Raw genomic sequence first — 18,586 nt, forward strand, 5'->3', positions numbered from 1 at the left:
GGGGAGTTTTGATGGATTTTTTTTTTGTCTCTGAGGATGAATGAACATCTCTTTTGGGGACAAGCACTGAGGCTTTATTGCATGCCATGTGAAAAAATAAAAGATAAAGGAAATAGATAAAAGAAAATACAGGAATTGAAACAAGAAAGGATGCAAAAGACAAGGATGTGGTAAGACAGAAATGGGTGGTTTAGGGAAAGATGGTGCACTAAGAAAAGGCAAGAGAGCACAGGAAGGGAGAAGGATGGATGTTAAGATGGTGTGAGTGTCTCCATGTGGAGAACTTCCTGAGGAGAGGAAATTGCAAGAGGCAGCCTGCAGAAGTTTAGGTCCAACAATAAGGGCATGTGCTGGGCTATCAGTTTTGAACAGCACTTCTAGTGCTTTCCCCCAGAAGCCTGTAAGCTCCCCCAGGCACCTACCAATCTGCAGAAGGGCAGCAGAAGAATTGAGATGATTGAAGCTCTGCACAGGAGAGTGCCCACAGCAACTTCTGTGCCACCTCTGAGGAAACCAGGGAGAGCATAAACTGCTTCCCTGAACACATTCAGCCTTCACCGGGTTTCCTGCTTGCAACAATCACATATGAACTTGAAGACAGGCAGCAAACCAAAGAGTAACTGGACCTGAGTCCGTCCTGAAGTAGATACCAAAGTCTGTCAAGGAATCCTGGTGGTGAAAGCCCATTCTGTGACTCTGCTCCTAAGACTGTTCTCCTGCCTGCATAAGGGAAGCAGCCTAAAAGGAAAACTTCATTCATGCATTTAAAGTAAGAACACTGGCATGAATTTACCAGGATGTTATATGTCAGTCACAAAGTTGTGCCTGTTATACCATCCTGATACCCAGAAGGGCAGAGGTGATGGAGTACTGCATGGCAGTGTTTGAGCTACATGTCTTCCTCTGGGGCTATTCTCAATTTCTTTGAGCTCTGCCTGTGACAGAGAATGAAAATATTCAATAGAGTCCAAGCTAAGGATGCTCAGTGCTGATGGAGCATTTCCTGAGGCAGCACTGGCTGTAAACATTGCTGCTGAGATGTAAGAGCTGGCTCTCAGCAGCACTAGAGCCAACTTCATTTCATCAAATCCTAATGTCTTAGTGGGGTGTAGCAATGAATCTACAGGAGCTTTTCATTGCCAGATATTTGGTAAAGACATTCATCTCCTGCTGAGGATTGCCCCTGGAAAGCAGGGCTCTGTTTGTGATCAGCCAGTGGCTATTACAATGGTAAATGACTTAATAGTTATTTCATGTTCACACTTAGGGTGACTAGGGCCAAAAAGGGGAGATGGGTAAAGGCAACAACATCTTATCCCCATTTCTAACAAATATACATATTTAACAACTATTTCAAAAGACTGAATTTGACTCACAGTTGAGACGATTCCTTTAAAACTTTGTCTGTGAGAACACACAATGAACAACTGTAAAACCATCCTTTGAAAAATGGTGTTCCCCTTTCAGTGATTTACTCCATAACAAATTGGTCAAAAATGACTTTAAAACCCTGAAGATTTGAAGGAAAGATTGGCCAAAGTCTTGTTTTAGAAGAGATGAACTGAGTAAAGAGAGGCATACAAAATGTCCAACCATAAATATTTACCCTAAATATATTACAATACTGAGAGAAGTTTCCCTAATAAATCAAAATTTCATCAGACTTCATACTCAGAGAGATTTACCTGAAGCTATGAACTCTTGAGTCAGACACTGCCAGGTTTGCATTAATGCAGCAGCCAGAAAGATAGTGTAGCCTGTGTTAGGCACTTATGCCACTTCTACTCCTAAAACTCTGATCCTGAAATGGAGGAGGGGCATGCACACTTCCTAGGGGTTTTTCAGCTTGGAAACATGCTCAAAGAGCATGATTCTATTAGTGTGTATGTTTACCAGGAGATCCCACAAGAACACCTCCTTTGTGTGCACAAAGAATGACTAAAGTGGATAGCTCTGGCTCTCAGAGCAGATAATGAAATGGAAATAACTTCATCTGTCAAAAACTGTGATGTCCACTGTTGCCAAATTTCATCTCATTGAGCATGTCCAGCCATCTGACAGGTGGCAATTTCACAAAGCAATAGCTGTGGGATGGAAAACAGACATCCTTTTACACATTCATTGTGTAAATAGTGCCTTTTTGTTTCAATCCATTTTCAGTATGTATAATAAAATCAACTGATAAAAGCTGAAAATCATACAGGTTGAACAAGGAGTGCTTTTTTCATGCTGGAACAACTGCTTTCCATTGAGTAAGGAGGATCGCTCTTACGACAAAAAATTGCTGAAACAAAAGTGAATTAAGAGAATAAATTAAGAGTTTAGCCTACCTTTTCAGTCTCATAATTAGACAGGGGTTTTAAGGGAAATCCACATCTGTCTAATGCATGATCTGTATGTAATTTCATGTGGTAAAATGCTCTTGTAACACAATTCATTCTTCAGAGGGAAAAAACCCCAGCATCTCAATGGTACTGCTACCTGTTTGTGTTACATTTGGGGCAAACACTTTAAAATTACTAAAAAAGTTAATATACTGTGGGATTGAGACCAGAGTGGTTAACCCTTTTTTTTCTTCCCTAGAAGAACTTGGACACTCTTAATTGCCTGCATTTCTGTGAATATGTAGCATCTGTGAAGCGCATTATGAAATGGCCTTAGCCAAGAAGATGGCATTATTAAATCTGCATTGTATTTATTCCCTTATAAGTGCTCTGAATTCTGCAATTAATCCTGAGCACCACGACAACAGGGTCACAGACATAAATAAAAATATGTATCCATAAAATGTGGGGAAAAAAATTAATTTGGAGTACTGACAGTGTTGTGTGGGAAACACTGCAATCCTAATAGAAACTGCTTGTTGTAAAAGAAAATTAAATACTGAAATTAAAAATGAGCATTTAAAAATTATCAAGACAATTAGGAGAACTATCCAGGAAGTTTTTTGATCCATGTCAACAAGAGCCCAGTTCCTACAGTCTGTACTGTTGATTTAGAGAGCAAACAAGGAAGGTTGCCAAATGAAGTGATGAAGCAAGTGAAAAATAATGAAATTATTCTGTTTCAGTTAGAAACATAAACACCAAAAGCTTCATAAATCTGACCAATAATCCTTTAAAGACCAGTCCCATGGTTATTTTGTGGAGGCTGAAGCAAAGGAAGAAACGTGGAAGACTTAAGAATAGATAAATTAAAATTAGAAACTTCTGTATTAGCAGACATTTGAGCCTGTGGTTTAAGCTAGGAAGAAAGTGCCAATGGATTTGCGCAGTAATCTTTGAAGTCTGCTACCTCTCCTTTTGCTAATGGCATAACAGAAAGAAAAACCACTGCCTGTCTCCACCACTGCAGACTGCAAGGATGCAGTGTATTCTGTAAAGACACAGTGAGCTTCAGCTAATTCTCTCAGAAACTGTTTTGATGACAGTGTCACATCAATCCTCTAATGTGGCATGCTAGTGACCCACAGGAACAGGGGGACAGAGAAACTAATAGAAGGGAAAGAAATACAGAACCAACTTTTCTTCTTGTTCCACTTTTACCCTACACTACCCATCTGTAAACTGCAAATTTACAAACATCAGGAAAAGACAGTTTGGTCTAAACAACTGCTTAGAGGACTACAGTTTCTCTGTCACAGAGTATGAACATCTGGGGGCCTCAGGCAGCTCATCAGGACCTTTCCCACTCATCTGCAGGCCACACCGCAACCTTATTAAACCATAATGACAAACGTCATCAGCAACCAATCTTAACTCAGACAGCTGTATATCTATGTTTACTCTCCTTCCTCCCATGCAGCTTTCCACCTTTTCAATTGTTCTCACACATAATGTGAGTGGAAAAAAGGAAAAAAACAAAACAAAACCAAAAAAGGAGATGCATTGACAAGGTAGTAAAAGGAATGGATCTGAAGTAGTTGTGTGATTTTGAGACAGTGGTGCAGTGATGGGAAGGGGAGGAAATAATGTCTTGCTTCTTTTACCCTGCATTTTTCCAAGATTTCTAGTCAGAAATATTAACTTTTTGTCTCCACAGTGCATACTCAGTCCTCACAAAATTTATTTTCACATGCCTTTCCTCGCTAGATTAAACCATTCTGCCATGAAAATACCCTTCCTGGGCTACATTCACTGTTCAGTATTGCTGTGTCTCCTGAAACATCCTTACTGAGATAACTCTGTTCTGAACTAAATTTTGTTCCTCTGCATGCTTCCTCACCCAGTGATTCCAGGTCCTGCAGTTACTGTGCATTCCCATTCCTCTTCCATGACTCATTTCCAGCATCTTATATGTGATTACATTGGCTCTCACACATCTGATCTTTCCCCTGACCCTATTTAGGGTGGCAGTTACTTATCTTCATTTATGCAAAAGCACTGCTTTGGAGTTCCTGTTAGAAAAAGCTAACAGGAACTAATGGCAGAAGGAAGAAATGTTTTCAGAGAGGAGCAGCCAGGCAAGCTGGGTGTTTCAGCAATGAGGAGCAGGGAGGAGGATGGATTGAGTGCCCTCAGGGTGACCCCTGGACCCTCTGTACCTGATGTCTGCCGACACCAGCAGGAGCTGTATGTGCCCTCCCCCAGGGACTGGGGGGATGTGTGGGCCACTGTTGTTCTGCTGATGATCCCCAGGAACACTCAGGACAGGCTGAACACCCCTCTGAGGCCACAAAACTATGACATGTTTGATGTAAACTGGAGTGACATAGTCTTGACAGATCTAGAGCTACACAGAGACAATGAGAAATCACTGCAGTATGGGAACTGGACCATGGAGATGCAGGCTCAGGGCTCCAGTCAGACGCAGTTTCTTGCATAATTCTGGAAGTTTCCTGACTTTTTGTCTGTCAGTTGTAGCTGGAAGCACATGGTTTGAGGAAGACAACTAACACTGAGTTGGGACAGAAGAAATAGGTGGGGGACAGTGCAGGAGCTCTTCTTGGTGGCATATAACCTTGTCCCAGAGTCAGCTCCACCACAGGAAGCTTGTATGAGAGCTTGCAGCAGTTATGAATCTGCCTGTCTGCTAATAATTACTTTAAAAGCAATGATCACTCTGCTTTCATTTCACCAAATAAAGAAGTTAAAACTTAAAGTTTTTAACATTTGCTGATTCACACTCAGTAAAGATAATTAGTGAGCATCTCTATTAGCAATCCAGAGCCCCTCCTGTGTAAGCCTCTTTCATGTGACTTGTCCCATTAGCCTTTTTTTCACAGCTTTTATTTGCTACCAAAGGAATAGCACATGTGAAGTGATGTTTGGGATTTAGAGTATTATAACAGCTCACTGCTATGTGACAACTTTTTACAATTAAGTCTGAGAAAATCAGAGTGCGTGAAACCAAATTGTAAAGATCCTGAGTAGAGACACACTAATCCTCTCCAAAGGCAGGGCTACTGATAGATTAAGTCATTAGACTAGATGCACACAGTTCAGAAAAGGAAGCTGTGGTCACATCACTGGGCAGGCTTTCATATGATGATTTCAAAAAATCTGCTTCAAATGCATGGCAGGCAGGAAATGCTCTCCTCAGAGTCAGTCTTGTTACTTAAAATATAGTTTTGCAGTCAAACTGCAGAGAAGTAAACATAAGTAAAATTGTCAAATTGGGAGCTCAAAAGATAGAAAATGCCAGACTAAGTTTCCTTTTCTGAGTCATCGCTCTTCCCCTCCTTCCATGCCTTATGGCCAGTGCACACAATGCAAAATGGTTCTGTGGTTTTTACTGCATCATATCAGGTCTCCACTGAAAAATGTTCAATACAAAGAAAAAACAAACAATAGCATCCTGGTGGATAATTCTACAGCACTCAATGTTTATTCAGATACATCACAAATGGTGATTTTTGGAATACCTGTAAAGTGAGACATTTATATAGATCTCATTTCCTATTTCAAAATTGAAGGGATTAAGAACTGAAGTGTCTAGGAAATGCAAATACTGTGTTTGAGACATTACAGAGTGGGCTTTAAACTTCGTTTTTGTATCATGCTTCAAATATTTGTGAATGTGCTCCCACAGTGTTCTGTTACAACAGTTTGTTCTCAGCACACCTAACTGGGAACACCTAAAACTAAGTATCAGCAGAAAATACTTTGAATGATTTCACAACTATATCAGGAAAGCTTTAGGGCACAAAGGAGGGACATAACAAAATATTAAGTAAATGTGAGACTTTTGTTTTCATTGTGTATGTGTGTTCTACTCATTGTTACAGAAGTCAGAAGCACTCTTCCCTCTAGTGTGCTGTTGCAATTTGAGCCTCAACTTTGGGTAAATTAGGTATGGAGAGAAAATGTACAAAATAGGGCATGATAATAATTGTTTTCTAATGAATTCATAAGAAATTCAAATTATGCTGTACAGTCTTGACTTTTGTACTTTTGAAACGCAGTAACATTTTACCTGTCCAAAGTGTTCATAACATTTTACTCGAAATTCAAAAAAGACCTCCAAACCAGAAAAAAAAAATCCAGTATATGACATCCTAATTATATTTATGAGTGATTAGCAGAGCTGCAACTGTTAGCTTTGGCATATAGATCTGATTCTTAATTAAACCCATAAATGGCAAATAACAATCTAGTTTTATTACAACTGAGCCCAGAGCAGAGGAATAAGGGCACTGTGACAAAAGGCTTTATAAATATTTCTTGACAATAGAAGATCAAGCTTGCAGCCCTGTGGGGAAGCCTGCTTCCCTGTGAGCACATGCCTGTTCTCTCCAAACCTGTGTTTCTTAGGGACAGCTACTGTCCTGTCCATAATGATAGCACTTTTCCTTTTCTGGGCTGTCATTCTCATCACCCTGTTGTCCCCTTTCTTTGCACTTAGCTCTTGCTCCACAAACAAATCATCCAGCCAAGCAAATTCTGCTTTCAACATTCTGTATGGACCTCCTCCTTCAACAAACCTCAGTTCCTCTCCTGATGATCCCCCACAAATCCATCTCTATTGTTCCTCTTCTCCATCGCCATTTTCCATTTGCCCATGTTCTTTATTTTTCTATCTACCTGCATTACTATTTGTCTTTTAGCTTATGGTGATGCTCCTCAGAAATGTCTTTAGTATTAGTTTTCTTCACATACACAGACTTCATTCCATGTACTATCTTTATCTTAGTTTCCATCTCTTAAGCCAGTTTTTGGCAGCTCTCCATACAAGTTGGCCCCACTCTGCTATCAATCTCCTCTATTGCCATCTACCCAGTTTCATTTTTTATCACAGCATCACATTTTGAAGGCAATCCTTATCATGCTAGTCTGTTTTGTTTCTCCTCACCTCCAAATGAAGGAAAAAATAAGGGCTTGCATTGTTTCATCACTTCCCCCATTTTGATCAGATCAAGCAACATTTTAACAGATGTCAATCATACAGACTGTGCTCAGATTAAGCAAAACCGTAACAAAAGTGTTAGTGACACTGTTGGCCCAGAAATCTTGTGCACATGAAAAATGAAACATTTTCTACTGTCCCAGGATTGTCAGCTTTAATTTGACAGCAAACCTTGTTTTAAAATAATGAAAAGTGTTCTGGAAAAATAAAATTCTGTATCCAATGTGCAATGTCTTCCTTCTGTCACCTGATGACCATATTGCAGGTGATGACTTGTCATTGCTAGAGATACTCTGAAGAAGGTGGTTGTCACAGTTCATCAACTTCATCAGATGCAGGGGAGATTTTCCCTTTTGATATCAAGAAAGCTGAATTTGGGCAGCCACCTCCAAAGATGTGACTCAGTCAGAAGGTACTGGGTAGCAGGGATCAACTGAGAAAGAGGGAATGAGATGCAGAGAAATACTAAAAAAAAGCAAAGCCAGTGTCAGGAACTGCAGAGAAGTGAATGTGGGTTTATATTGTGGAAGATGGGGACAGAATATGAGATAGGAGCCTGAGAAAAAAGAAAGCAATCTAGGGAATTAACCTGCTTTTCCATCATCTAGTGCTACATCTGATAACAGACCAGTTAACATGCTGGAAAACAGTCTTGGTGTGACTCATAAACACAACTCTTGGTAGACATCTGTTCTACAAACACACTGAGTGGCATGTCCCTTGATCACTTTTGCTGTTGTGTAGCCTTGATTCCCTTCCCCACTGGCTGGTTCCAACAATCCATCCACTCACTGAATGGCTGGTAAGTGACCAGTGAGCCAACCTTGGAGACAAGACTTCACTTTTTTGCTCCAGCTGCTGTTCTGTGCATCATCTTTAAGTTCACTTATTTCTGTCTCTGTACCCACAAGAAAATTTTCATTGTAAGGAGTTACCAGCTACCTGGCCAAGTGGTTACAATCAGACATCAGACTTCCTCACAGCCACCCAGTATGTTTCATTTTATTACCTTTGGATAGTGAAAAATTGCTGTTTGAATGTTGTTTTTATAGTTGTTTTATGTTTTTAAGGTTGACGATGCTGAAGTTTTGTAACATGACCTTACAGTATAGTACAGCAGCATTGCAATTAGAAAATATTTTCCTTAAAATATATTTCATGTGCTTGTTTTTCCCCCAAAAAACTAGCAGCACTTAAACACATGCATTCAGTTTTAAAGCAAGAAATTTTTGAGTTCTAGAAAATATATTTCTAGCAACTTACTTTCACTGGCTGAATAATCCTGTGGATCAAGTATCCCTGATTCCTGCAGCGATCTAATACAGGAGTCCACCAGCTCCAGACCAGTGGTGAGTTCATCTTCTATATCCTTCTGACCATCTGTAATGAAATTAACAACATAAAAACGTAAAAGAAGGCCAAAAAGGTAAAGCCAAATACAAGACAAAAGCTAAAACCAGTTTTATGTGACTAAGCATTCACAGCTGATGAAGGGAGGGAGGCCACACATTCCCAGGACACTGGCCATACTGAAAATTGTGCCATCCTTTGAAAGTGTGGCCTTGGATTAATAAAAGCAAAATGAGAATATTTAGCTCTAGTAGTAAAAAAAGCCAGCGACACATTTAGCAGTGCCCCTTCTCAAAGCTCTACTTAGTTTCAGTGTACTTTTTGTCAATCCTAAAAACTTTTGCCAAATCTTGTCACTTTTTAAGTATAGTTTTCACGCACTAGCAGTGAGAAAAAACACAAAAAAAACCCAACAAAAACCTCCACATACATCAATGTGCTTTTCCTCTCCATCTTTTTTAGATAAAAATGATCTTTCTGGGAGAGAATGTAAGTAATACATAGGTGTAGATAGGTACATTACCTTGTGTTTGCCAGTGAAACTGCTCTTCTGTTGAACTGGAAGGAGAAAGAAAAAAGTGATAGTTTTTAATTAAATTGTTTTGTAGTGTGCCATGAATATTCAGATATAAATCTATTCTGAAGGAACTGATTTAAGTACACACTTAATAATAAAAAATGTATTTAGAATACATAATTTTATATATTTTTTTAATTAATGACTTGTACGTCATTCACTCAGCTGGAGGGAAGCATCTTTATTTCTTTATCAAGTAATTTCAATCATGCATATAGAAATTTGCCTCTTGGTATTGACATACAAACTACACTATTTCAAAAAAACATTAGCATTCTTCAGCTTTTTGGATCCTTTTATTTGTCTGATTCTCCACGTTTATCAAGAAAATTATAAATTGCTTTCTCAAGTGAATAGTTACATGTGATTCCTGAAAGAAATTATGAGTCCTGGTTCTACTGATCATTATGTGCATTTTTATATTATTCAAATGTGTAGCCAAGTTAATTCAATTGGCCTACACAGGAGAGTAAATTTAGATGTGTTTGTGCTTCTATGTACAAGCACTTAAGCAACAGAAGGTCTTAATTTTAAAATAATGAGCATGCACACCAGAGGATGGGTTAGGTAGGGAGTTTTTTTCCAATAAAATGAAAGATACATTCAAATGAATTATAAAATAAATTGTATATTCAATGAGGAAATGACTACACTTTCCTCCAAGGCATGTTCTGTTTATGCTTCAATATAGGTCTTTCTCACAGGACAAGAATAAAAAAAGGATTGAAGTTACTCAGTGCTACCCATTCTTTTGATAGCAGTGAACTGATTATTACATCCATGACTGAAAGATTTTTCTGTACATTTTTGTAAGATACTTACAGGGGAGAACAACATTATCTGTTGCATCCAGAAGTTAAAAAAAAAAAGAAAAAAACAAAGACTGAAATGATTTTAACTTTTCCAACAATTCTATTTATTTTTTCATTTATTTTCTGATGTTGAGACTAAATGCTCTATTGGATTAATAAAAGGATTTAAATCCAATTGTTTTCCCTTTTCATGACAGATGCTGGATCACTTATAAATATATATCAGTATACCTCCTGCTATCTATGTTCTGAACAATAGTAATGTAAATGAAATTAAATGCTTCCTTGTGGAGGTCTATTTTTACAGTAAAAAACTTGTGCAAATTATTTACCAGATTTCATAGTGTTAAAAAAAAATAATTATTGTCTAATTTACATAAAAATAGTTCTAAAAGAACTTTTAATTTCTACCTGGCATCATAAATGTTAACATGGCCAGTTCAAATCTATACATCATCATAAATTTCCTAATATCGATGGTCTGTGGTTTATATTGATTCACAGTAGTGAGATGTTACAGATTAAGAAGCCAGTCCTTGGATGAGATAGTGAACTAAAATTCTTGCATTCAAGTCCACTGAAATTAACAATATTGAAGATAAGTGTTGCCAGAGTCCTCAGACAAACAATAATAACTGCAAAGTGCTGAACTGGATGAAATTACTTTCATTTAAATTACCTTTGAAATGAAGTCCTAGTGGTGACTAGGGACAGTGACTTTTTTTGAAATAACACTTTTTTCCAATTTTACATTCCTTTTGTCTGATTTTCAGATGTACTAAATAACTGCAGTTTCATCTGACACACTGGGACTTGAGAGCAATCTTCCCTTCTGTAATTAGCACAATCCATAATAGGTAATCTACTACTTTCCACTCCAAAGTCCCTCTTCCAGTATCCAGATTTCTTTGTGATAGATATCACCTCACCAGCCAGAAAAAAAGTAATATCTCAGGTGGCATTCTTGCTGGCAGAATGAATTACTAGATGTTGCTGGCAAGAACATCATGATGTAAAAGCCTATGCCACCTCATCCAAATAAGTTAGAAAAGAAAATCAAGTCATGCATAAAGAGTGAATTACCACTTCCAGGAATTCCAGCTTAGCCCATTTTAAGTAGCAAACTTGTACAAAATTTAACAAAGGTCATTATGTTCAATGAATCACTTATGGTTGATTCATAGTAATCCCCAATACCACTTGTCTGACTTCCACAGAAACACTGTACAGTATCCATATTAATCTCAGGATCACAATGAATTTTCACTACATTTTGACATTTCCAATTTTAGTCATGCTTCTCCTCACCAGTACTATAATGGTCTTTCAATAAATAATGTAGCTTTTAGAGTCACAATGGCAGAATCAGAATCAGAATTTTTATCCCAATGCTACCTTATTATTCAGCATGTGGAACATGACCCAGGCTGAGCAGGGCAGTGGTGAGTCCCCGTCCCTGGAGGTATTTAAAACATGTGTAGATGTGACACCTGGGGACATGGTTTAGTGGTGGACTTGGCAGTGCTGGGTTAATGTTTGGACTCAATGGTCACAAAGGTCTTTTCCAACATAAAAGATTTTGTGATTCTCTATTAAACTTGTATTTGCTCCTACAAAGATATCAGTATATTCTGGTATGGAAAGAGTGCTGTTTTCCTTAATTAAATTCATGTTCTCTAGCGTTTTAACAGTCCAGTATAGTTGGACATTGAAGCTGCCGTTTCTTGGTTGCAATGCAATGCCAGAGCCTTGCAAACAAAAATTTAAAGGGTTTCACTAGAAAACTTTATTAGAATTTGCCATAGTTTTAATCTAAATACTCTTTATTTTTCGTTTTTCCCTTTTTTTTAACTGAGCTTTCCCTGCTTTTGGCCTGAAAAGATTCCTGACTGAAGCAACCTGACTTGTTTGTGCAGGAAGCCTTTAGGCTGTGTCACAACTGTGCCAAATCTCTTGAGTGAATAAAAGGCCACACTTTTCTGTCCTTTGCTTTCAGGTGTTTCCCATTTGCACAAGAGATCAGTACAATTGACTGTATAGTTACATCAAATCCTTGAAAAGACAAAAAACCAATAATTAACAGAGGTATTGTCCTAATGAATTTTTTCAGCATGTTCAGCAAAACGTATTTTTGCTTCACATTTTTTTATAAAGAAAAAATGCATTAGCAACCACTTTTCTGAATATTCCTATGCCTCATTATGTAAGTTTGCAAATGTTAGGATATTTGTCTGAGATAGATGAGCAATAAAATTCTCTATCAAGCTGTTCTGAGCTATGGTAACCTGAGCCGACCTTAAGAGTTTGAGGGAGGGATTTTAGCTAGAACTACATTGGTATAGCATTAGAAAATCCTAGCAAAAAAAACGGCTGACCTGAGAACTCAAGCAGGTAGAACTACTACATCCCTTAACCCAAACTCAGAAGAATAACTGTAATTTATTTATTCTTTTTTTATTTTTGGTAGTCACTGCATCCTACTTATACTTCAAATGTTCTAGGTACAAATAATACTACTGTTCTAATTAATTCTACCTGACTTACAGAAAGTATTCTCCATCACTATTCAACTATGCAAAACTTGATTCTTCTATGCTTATATTGCCTTTGGAAAACTCCATGTATTGAAGGAAAATTGCAGGGAAGCTGAATAACTTAAGAATGAGAAGATAATGCTAAAACCCAAACATATGAGCAAAACACTAAGAAGAATATTTTTATATGTTTAGTTCTTTATGTTAATGTTTAAGCTAATGAACCTCTATTCTGTAAGGATGCACTACATTGTGCTTATAGCTTTACCTTTAATAACTACCAAGGAAAGGAGATATTCCAGTGAAAATTTTTTTACCTCCCTAGGCAAGAATGAGGAAAGTAAATATCCACAGAACAGTCATCTTGATTCCAGCTGAACTCACACATTCCCATTTCTGCACAAATGGCATAAAAGCACCAAAGCAGTGAGAACCCTCTGTGTGTGCCCTTGAATGTGGGGAGGGCGAAAGGCAAATGAGCACAGCACGCTGCAGGGAGCTCGTTTTGGGGAGCATCACCTGGGGAGCTCTACCTGCCTCTACACAGCCAGGGAACAGCAGCAGCACAGAGCATTGCAAAAACACACATTTTCTACAGCCAGCTGAGGATGTCTGACCATTACCAGCAGCTCCGTACATCAAGTTTATCCCTTTTCAGGCACAAATAGAAAAATCCCAGACTGACCTACAGTTTGTCCACAAACAAGCAACAAACCAGGCCTTAGGGAGCCTTCATTTTTTCCTGTGCCTCAAGTCAAGTTAAACAAGAAGCGGGTGCCCCTTCATGATGAACTTGATAGGAATCCACCATGATAAGATCAGCCAGCACCTGCATAGCAAGGTGAGTTACTGAAGACCATCAAATGCCTCCCCCAGCAATTTACAGGAGTCAAAAGCAGTTTTGGTGGTGTAGCACTGAATGCTCCACATGACGCCAAAATAACACTTTCCTGGACAACATTCACCAGCCATATTTCTATAAAAGCAACCAAAGTCCTCAAGGGAGGTAACCCAGAGGTGGGGAAGGCTATTGAGTATTTTGGCAGAAGGAAAGCTGCCTGGGACACCCTCAGACTGTGTTGCTGTTACGGCCTGTACAAACACCCCAAGATTCCCTTCCAAAGCAGGTGCTGGGAAGCAGCAAGGGCACCTTGGACACAGCTGAACTCCTGGAAGGTGGATGTGTGCCTGTGGCACTGGCAGCAGGGACAATGGTAGGCAAAGGTAAGTTACACCAAATCCCAGGCCAAGGCACATTTTGCACACTACCTGGCCACAGCAGTACTTGCAGCATCACTTGGGTTTAGTTTGAGACATTACATGGCCTAATGTGAGACCAGGCCCACTTCAGAGGAATGCCTTGATAGGATCACAACCTTTCAGTGCAAGAAGAAACTCCACTGCCCTGCACATACCTCTACAGCAATGGTATTTACTATGCAGCCTGCAGAACTTCATTGTTCTTACCACATGCACCAAAATACAGCAGTGCACATGCACAGCAGGCCACAGCAGTTATGGGTATTCACTGCCTTGCTGCTCCCCAGGAGAACACCACAGCAGAGAAACTCACTTCTTGTTGGGAAGGGAGGTGGGTCTTCCTTCATTCACTGTTTCTGGCACACTCCTTGCTTTATCACTGAGCCTGCATACAGGCTGCCAGGACAAATTCACACTTTTGTATTCCTGTAATTACCCAAGAAATGTTTGTGTGCCTCTCCTTTGTGGGAAGTCATTCAGTTTACAGTTGTCACTCATTTTTTGAAAAACTGCTATAGCTATCTGCTACACCAAAATATTTTTCTTGTTTTCTAAAACAATTAATGAAATTATATCTAAAACAATTAATGAAATTATATATAACACTATTGTAGAAAAGCTATGAAAGCATTTTACAAGGAGTTGTATCAGCACATGGTCTTTTAAATTATTTCTACAATGAAGCTACACAACCATTGCTGTATATAATTACAGGCAGATATTGTCTCATTGATTTTAAAATTGTTTTTTTGTTGTGGAAGGTGGAAGAAAAAAGATCCAGAAGCATTTCACAAAAAGCAAGGAGGCTGAAAAACTAATATTCCATCTAAAGCAAAGGAAAAGTAAATTTTAAATCATCAGTACATTTCAGGTTATCTGCAAAACAGTAAACAACTTTTAGCATCAACTATCTAGGGGGGAAAAAAACCAAACAGCCTAAGAATAAATTTTACATTAAATAATCCTGCAAAAAAGTACCAACCCTTCAATAAATTGCCATAATAAAAAACAATCCTCAAGAGCAACTTTTGGGTTTTGAGGCCAATTTAAAATAACATCAAAATCTATGACATTGGTAGGCACTCCCTTCACCTCTGTAAATGTGACACTGTAGGCTCTCTCAAATTTTGAATAGTACTCTATTAGTCAGCTGTGGTATCACCTCGGCTGCCCTACCAAGAAGTCCTTCTTTTTCATGTTCCAACAAACTTCATCCAATTCCCTACAATGATCCTGGAAAACGAAAATAAAAACCAAAACCCAGTCCAACAAACCAAAATAAATAAACAGTACCCCCACAAACCCACACATATTTTACTGATGGCTGCTCTCTTATACCTTGGAAATTTCAAACTGAGTTTTAGAATGATGACAAAGTTCTTAGCTGCAGATGCCAGGAAACCATTCAGGTGGTTAATTCCCACCTTTATTAGAATAGCCTCACTTCAAGTTCCTGCAGGGAAAGAAAACTGTCTGATTTTTTTTCATAGAAAAATGATTGTTATTCCCTAGTTTTATGAAATCAATAGCAGAACTTTGTGGCTGTGCTGTGAAAGTTTTGTACTTCTTTCCAATGGTACAGGGAAATATTTGCAGCCAAATTTCTAAACAGGTCTCAAGAATCAATGCTTTCCTCTACATTTAATACCTGCAGAAATTTACATGATTTTCCTTTAAAAACAATTTTTAAACTGCTTTGGTCCTATTTATATTCAATTTCCTTATGCTGATTGTGGTTAATAAAAGTGTTCTGTTTCTTCTTATTTAAATGTCATTTAAAATTCAGGTGCTACACCACTAAGAACACTGTTCAAGTACACAGCACACATGGAAAGACAGCAGCAGCCTTGCATTCCACACAGTGCCCTGCTAAAGGGCTTGCAAAGAGGTGCCAGAGGCTGTTATTTAATGGACATTGTTAAACACAGCCTGTTTCCCTGTAGTTTTTGACCATCACTCCTGAAATGGTCTACAAGAGCATCAATGATAGTAAATTTTATTTTGTAACTGAATTAATTTCACACAGACCAAACCCCCAAAACCCATTTCCTTCAGTTTTGAACTAACTTGGTCACCTAGGGAGAGAACACTTGCTGCTTCACTTGCAACCAGCCAGTTTCCTTTAGCTTCAGTTCTGCAGACAGACCCGGCATGACAGTGAACACAGAGAATTCCTTCAGAGTGGAAGCCTTGAAAGCTCTGCTGTTCTAAGGAAAAGAATTCAGAGGGCAATAGGTACTCTGTGTATTTATTTAGCGTTAAACTTGGACACAGTAACAACATCAGGGAAACAAGCACCGTGTGATTGCCCTGTTGTCCCTTTCATGCCCTTAAGCATTCCAGCCAGGATACTGGGCTGGATGGACCCCGGTTTTGAATCAATACAGCCACTCTTCTGTTCTTATTTAGAGAAGCCAAAATCAAACCAAATTACTTAATTTTGTAATTTCCCATTATTAATTAATTAAGAAAAAGGATAATGGTTCACAATAAGAAGGAATTAGCTCAAGGCTGGATTTCTGCTAATAATGTTAGTTCTTCTGGTTTGCTTCAAACCTATTTTTATTTGAGAAAAGAGCTCATTTCCCAGACTGAACATAGCTACACAGGAACACATTTAGAAGAGAATAGAATTAGAATATTTCAATTGCAAGGGACCTACAATGACCATTGACTCCAAATACCTAACCACTCCAGGGCCAACTGAAGCTTATACAGCAGATTATTAAGGTCATTGTCCAAAAGCTTCTTACACTGACAGGTTTGGGGCCTCAAGCACCTCTCTAGGAGCTTGCTCCAGTGTTTGACCACTCTCTTGGTAAAGAAATGCTTCTTCATGCCCGGTCTGAGCATCTCCTGACACAGCTTTGAACTGCTCCCGGGTGTGCTCTGGCTCTGGATCCCAGGGGGAAGAGCTCAGCTCTTCCTTCTCTCCTTCACCTCCTCAGTCAGCCATGAGCTCACTGGTCAACCATCTTAAAATTTAAATTTTGCCGCTTCTACACAGCAGAGCAGTTTAGACAGCAGCATACTGTGATATTCCTTCAGTCCCAGTGGTGGTATTTGGATCTGATCCAAACTCAACAAGCATGTAAAATAGAACCAGAAACGGCAAATTAGAGAAATCAATAGTGGATAGATAGAATCATCTCTGCCCTAAGGCAACAGAGCAGTCTGGTGTCTAAATCACACCACAGTCTATCAGTAACCATAAAACTGTGATCTTCAAGCATGCCTTATTGACAACATCGCACAAAAAGTAGGATAGTTGTTGCCATGCTTTAAAGAGAACAGTACCATGCCCTAAAAGATAAAGTGGGGTCTAGTTTCTTCATTCCCTTCTCCCTCTTAGCAGTCGTGCACAATGTGATGGAACCAGTTACAGTATTTTGTGAGAAATCAAAGCAGTGATTAAGTTCAATGTAACCATCGGGCTATTCCCTGTCTTTCCTATTGAAACTTCTACTCTGTATAGAAAACAATAAAATATTTTGGTTAAGAAACTCCATTATAAAAGACACCACCACAGCTACATTTCCTTCACACCAAGTTTTGAAAGATGCCTTCAGGGAAAGAGTGCACACAGTAGCACTGAGGGAAGGTATTTTCCCAGTGGAGCAGAAAAAGGTACTGAACACCAAGGAGTGAGAGTGAATTTCTTGCAAGGTGCCTTAAACAACCCGTGTTTTGATGCTGGGTAAGAAACATTCAGTGAATATGAGATTGATTCTTTTCTGAGGCACACAGTTCCCTATGCATTGTATGAGCACCCTGGTTTGGGTGTAAACTCAAACCATGGATGTGTGGAGACAGTCACCTAAAAATAAGAATTACAACACATTTTTTCAGTGCATTTTTGGTTCTGGTCCTTGGTACCATAACATTCATTTCCAAATATATATGGCGTAATGTAAATGAAATTCCTTTAAGGAAACCCACTTCTGTAAATAAATACATTGCAATATTTTTTTCCTAGGGACAGCTAACTGCTAGAGCAGGTAAAAAAGACACAGCACTAGTAACATGAAGCTCCTTGTCTTTTCAATACCAGCAAATTGCACAAGGATATCCCTTCTGCAGAAGAGTTAATCCTTAACATGAAGATCAAGCTGAGAGCCTCATGCTGACCATTGTTTTAGGTAAATTATGTATGTACTTTATATGACTATTTCAGCTACAATATTTGTTCTGTGTTGTCCTTGGTAAATAATAGAAAGGGATTTTCTCAATGTTTGGAGGGGATGATTCATTTTAAATTCAGCACTTCCTTAGGGAAATAAAGCAGACAGAAGCCAGACGGCCTCTACCTTGAAGAAAGTGTACTCCATGCAGGAAATTCCCAATACACACACACAGAGCCTGTCACTGTGAAATCACACATCACAGCCCTCCCCAGCTCTTCTCCCTTACAGCCTCTTCACATTAGCTTCACTCAGCTGCTTCCAAGAAACCTCCCTTCACAGGGCTCTCACCTTCACCTCTTTCCTTGTAAACAATTCATTCCTTTTCTTTGCATTCTTTTTCCCCTCTACAGAAGAAAATATAGAATCAGGATGTTTCTTCTTTTTATTTAGCTACTTCCTTCCCTGCAGCTTATGCCTGTTGGAGCCAAGAAGCAAACTCCTACTGTGCCTCCACAGTGGTCGGAAGGCCCCTGTAACTAACAAAGAATAGTCTCAGTGTCAATATATTGTTTGAATTTGGCACTG

The 18,586-nt window shown here is 38.8% G+C and overlaps 1 protein-coding gene across 5 annotated transcripts in view; it reads right to left on the reverse strand.

Moving 5' to 3' along the window:
* The window catches only part of CTNND2 (catenin delta 2), a 639,750-nt gene that overhangs the window by 292,779 nt on the left and 328,385 nt on the right, over positions 1 to 18,586 (reverse strand). For all 5 annotated transcript variants that reach the window (XM_054284533.1, XM_054284531.1, XM_054284535.1 and 2 more), the window contains 2 exons: positions 9,218 to 9,252; positions 8,608 to 8,724 (listed from right to left, as the gene is read on the reverse strand). In XM_054284533.1, the coding sequence (XP_054140508.1) occupies positions 8,608 to 8,724; positions 9,218 to 9,252 (152 nt within the window). The remainder of the gene's footprint in view (positions 1 to 8,607; positions 8,725 to 9,217; positions 9,253 to 18,586) is intronic.

Source organism: Melozone crissalis, unplaced genomic scaffold (assembly GCF_028551555.1).
Source record: "Melozone crissalis strain CALT ecotype California unplaced genomic scaffold, PUWL_Pcris_2 ptg000042l_1, whole genome shotgun sequence".
Taxonomy (NCBI): domain Eukaryota; kingdom Metazoa; phylum Chordata; class Aves; order Passeriformes; family Passerellidae; genus Melozone; species Melozone crissalis.